The sequence below is a fragment of the Mandrillus leucophaeus genome, unplaced genomic scaffold (genome assembly GCF_000951045.1).
Source record: "Mandrillus leucophaeus isolate KB7577 unplaced genomic scaffold, Mleu.le_1.0 Scaffold230, whole genome shotgun sequence".
In the NCBI taxonomy this organism is placed as follows: Eukaryota; Metazoa; Chordata; class Mammalia; order Primates; family Cercopithecidae; genus Mandrillus; species Mandrillus leucophaeus.
Window position 1 is genome coordinate 9702 of NW_012102366.1, and position 2349 is coordinate 12050.

Below are 2349 nucleotides of genomic sequence, written 5' to 3' on the forward strand. Positions count from 1 at the left end.
GGTTTTTTGTTTTTTTTTTTTTTGTATTTTTAGTAGAAATGGAGTTTCATCTTGTTAGCCAGGATGCTCTCGATCTCCTGACCTCGTGATCTGCCCGCCTTGGCTTCCCAAAGTGCTGGGATTACAGGCATGAGCCACCGCGCCCGGCTGATCTATTTCTTCTTAAGTTGGTTTCAGTGGTTTGCGTGTCACTAGGAATGTGTCCATTTCATCTAGGTTATCTACTTTGTGGATATACAGTTGCTCATACTCTTCTCTTCTGATATTTTGTAACTTCAGCCTGTATGTGTATATAGTATATAAATTAAGTCATAGTATATCAACCACTGTAGGCACGATTCCTAACCTAATTCCCCTTATATAATTCCCACAACTCACAGAATTTTCCCTGGAGGTGCAGAAGCAAGTAGACAGGAATGTCACCTTGAGACAGAATCAGGCAACGATGCAGCTGGACTGGAGTCTGGCACAGAAATCTGGTGACCCAGGTAATGGTTGAGATGGGGAGGTGGTCAGTGAAGCTTCGTGGTGGGACAAGATGCCCAAGAATGTGAAAACTAAGAGATTTAAAGATTAAAGGGAAGTGTGGGGTGGGTAGGGTGGGGCTGTAAGAGGAGAGCCCATCTGAAGAGGAAGGGACCTTGTTGGGGACTCTGAGATATTAACGGTGGCCTTGTCCTACAGGATGTGATACATATAGAACTAAAGACTGAAGGAAAGTGTGGGACGGGTGAAGCCAAAGGAAGGTAGCCCATCTCCATGAGTAGAAAGTTCTGTGCGGGGCGGAGGAACTCTGATGTGGACCCAGAGATTCAATCTACTCCAAGATTCAATCTTGGCCCTGTCCCGCAGGCCCTTCTGTGGTGGGCCTTGTCTCCGTTCCAGGGATGGGCAAGTTGCTGGCTGAGGCCCCCCTGGTCTCGGAGCCTGAGAAGCAGGTGGTTCTGAATGAGACACACCAGGGCTTGCTCCCCATCCTGCTCTCAGATGTCATCTCTGCCTTTCTGAGCAACAACGACACCCAAAACCTCAGCTCCCCAGTTACCTTCACCTTCTCCCACCGTGTGAGTGCTGGTGGGGTGGTGGGGGTGGGTGGGGAGTCTGAGTCCAGGCATAGCCTTGCTGCCCAGCTCAGCCCTGGGGCTCATGGGTCTCTTACGGGTACATTATCTCCCCAGGAAAGTCAGTCCTTCCCAAGCCGGCTTTGGGTAAGCATCTCTGAGCATCAGACCCACCCACCAGCTCACACATGGGTTCTTTTTCTTTCTTTCTTTCTTTTTTTTTTTTTTTTTTTTGAGACAGAGTCTCACTCTGTCAGTCAGGCTGGAGTGCAGTGGCACAATCTCAGCTCACTGCAACCTCCACCTCCCAGGTTCAAGCGATTCTCCTGCCTCAGCCTCCCTCGTAGCTGGGATTACAGGTGTGTGCTACCACGCCTGGCTAATTTTTGTACTTTTTTTTTTTTTTAGTAGAAATGAGGTTTCACCATGTTGGCCAGGCTGGTCTCAAACTCCTGATCTCAAGTGATCCACCTGCTTCAACCTCCCAAAGTGCTGGGATTACAGGCGTGAGCCGCCATGCCCAGCCCACACCTGTGTTCTGTTCCTGCAGTCGGTCATACCAAGACGGAAAGTGTTCTGTGTCTTCTGGGAGCGTGGCCAGAATGGATGTGGTCATTGGGCCACCACAGGCTGCAGCACAATGGGCACCAGAGATACCAGCACCATCTGCCGTTGCACCCACCTGAGCAGCTTTGCCGTCCTCATGGCCCCCTACGATGTACAGGTGAGACCCTTAGGAGAGGCTGCACTCTGCATTTATTGCTGTGTAACAAATCCCCACAGACGTAGCAGCCTTTAAAAAAAAATGCATTATCTCACAGCTATGGGTCAGCAAGCTGGCATAGCAAGATGGCTTTTCTGCTCAGGGTCTTACAAGACTGAAATCATCGTGTCGCCCCACCCCCAGGGCTGCCGTTTCATCGGAGACTTGAGGTCCTTCTCCAGGCTCCCTGGTTGCTGGCAGAATTCAGTTTCTCGTGATTGTAGGACTGAGATCTCACTTTCTTAGCTGTCAGGAAGGCATGGCATTCAGTTCCTAGAGGCCACTCACATCCTTTCTCACATGACCCTCTGGCAACCTTTCAGTATTCCTATCTGGAGGCCAAGGAAAAAATATTCCTTCATGCGGAATCCCGCTTAAGGTTCGTATCAGTCGGGGTTCTCTAGAGGGACAGAACTAATGGAATATATATATACATATATATACATATATACTATATATATGAGTATATATACATATATACTATATATATGAGTATATATACATATATACTATATATATGAGTAT

At 48.3% G+C, this 2349-nt stretch overlaps 1 protein-coding gene across 1 annotated transcript in view; it reads left to right on the forward strand.

Annotated features, from left to right (window-relative positions):
- Nucleotides 1–380: 380 nt before the first annotated feature.
- The window catches only part of ADGRE2 (adhesion G protein-coupled receptor E2), a gene marked incomplete at its 5' end in the record, with an annotated part of 30718 nt that continues 28749 nt past the window's right edge, over nt 381–2349 (forward strand). Inside the window, 3 exons of the mRNA XM_011981808.1 lie at nt 381–488; nt 886–1064; nt 1612–1785. Coding sequence (XP_011837198.1) covers nt 381–488; nt 886–1064; nt 1612–1785 — 461 coding nt within the window. The remainder of the gene's footprint in view (nt 489–885; nt 1065–1611; nt 1786–2349) is intronic.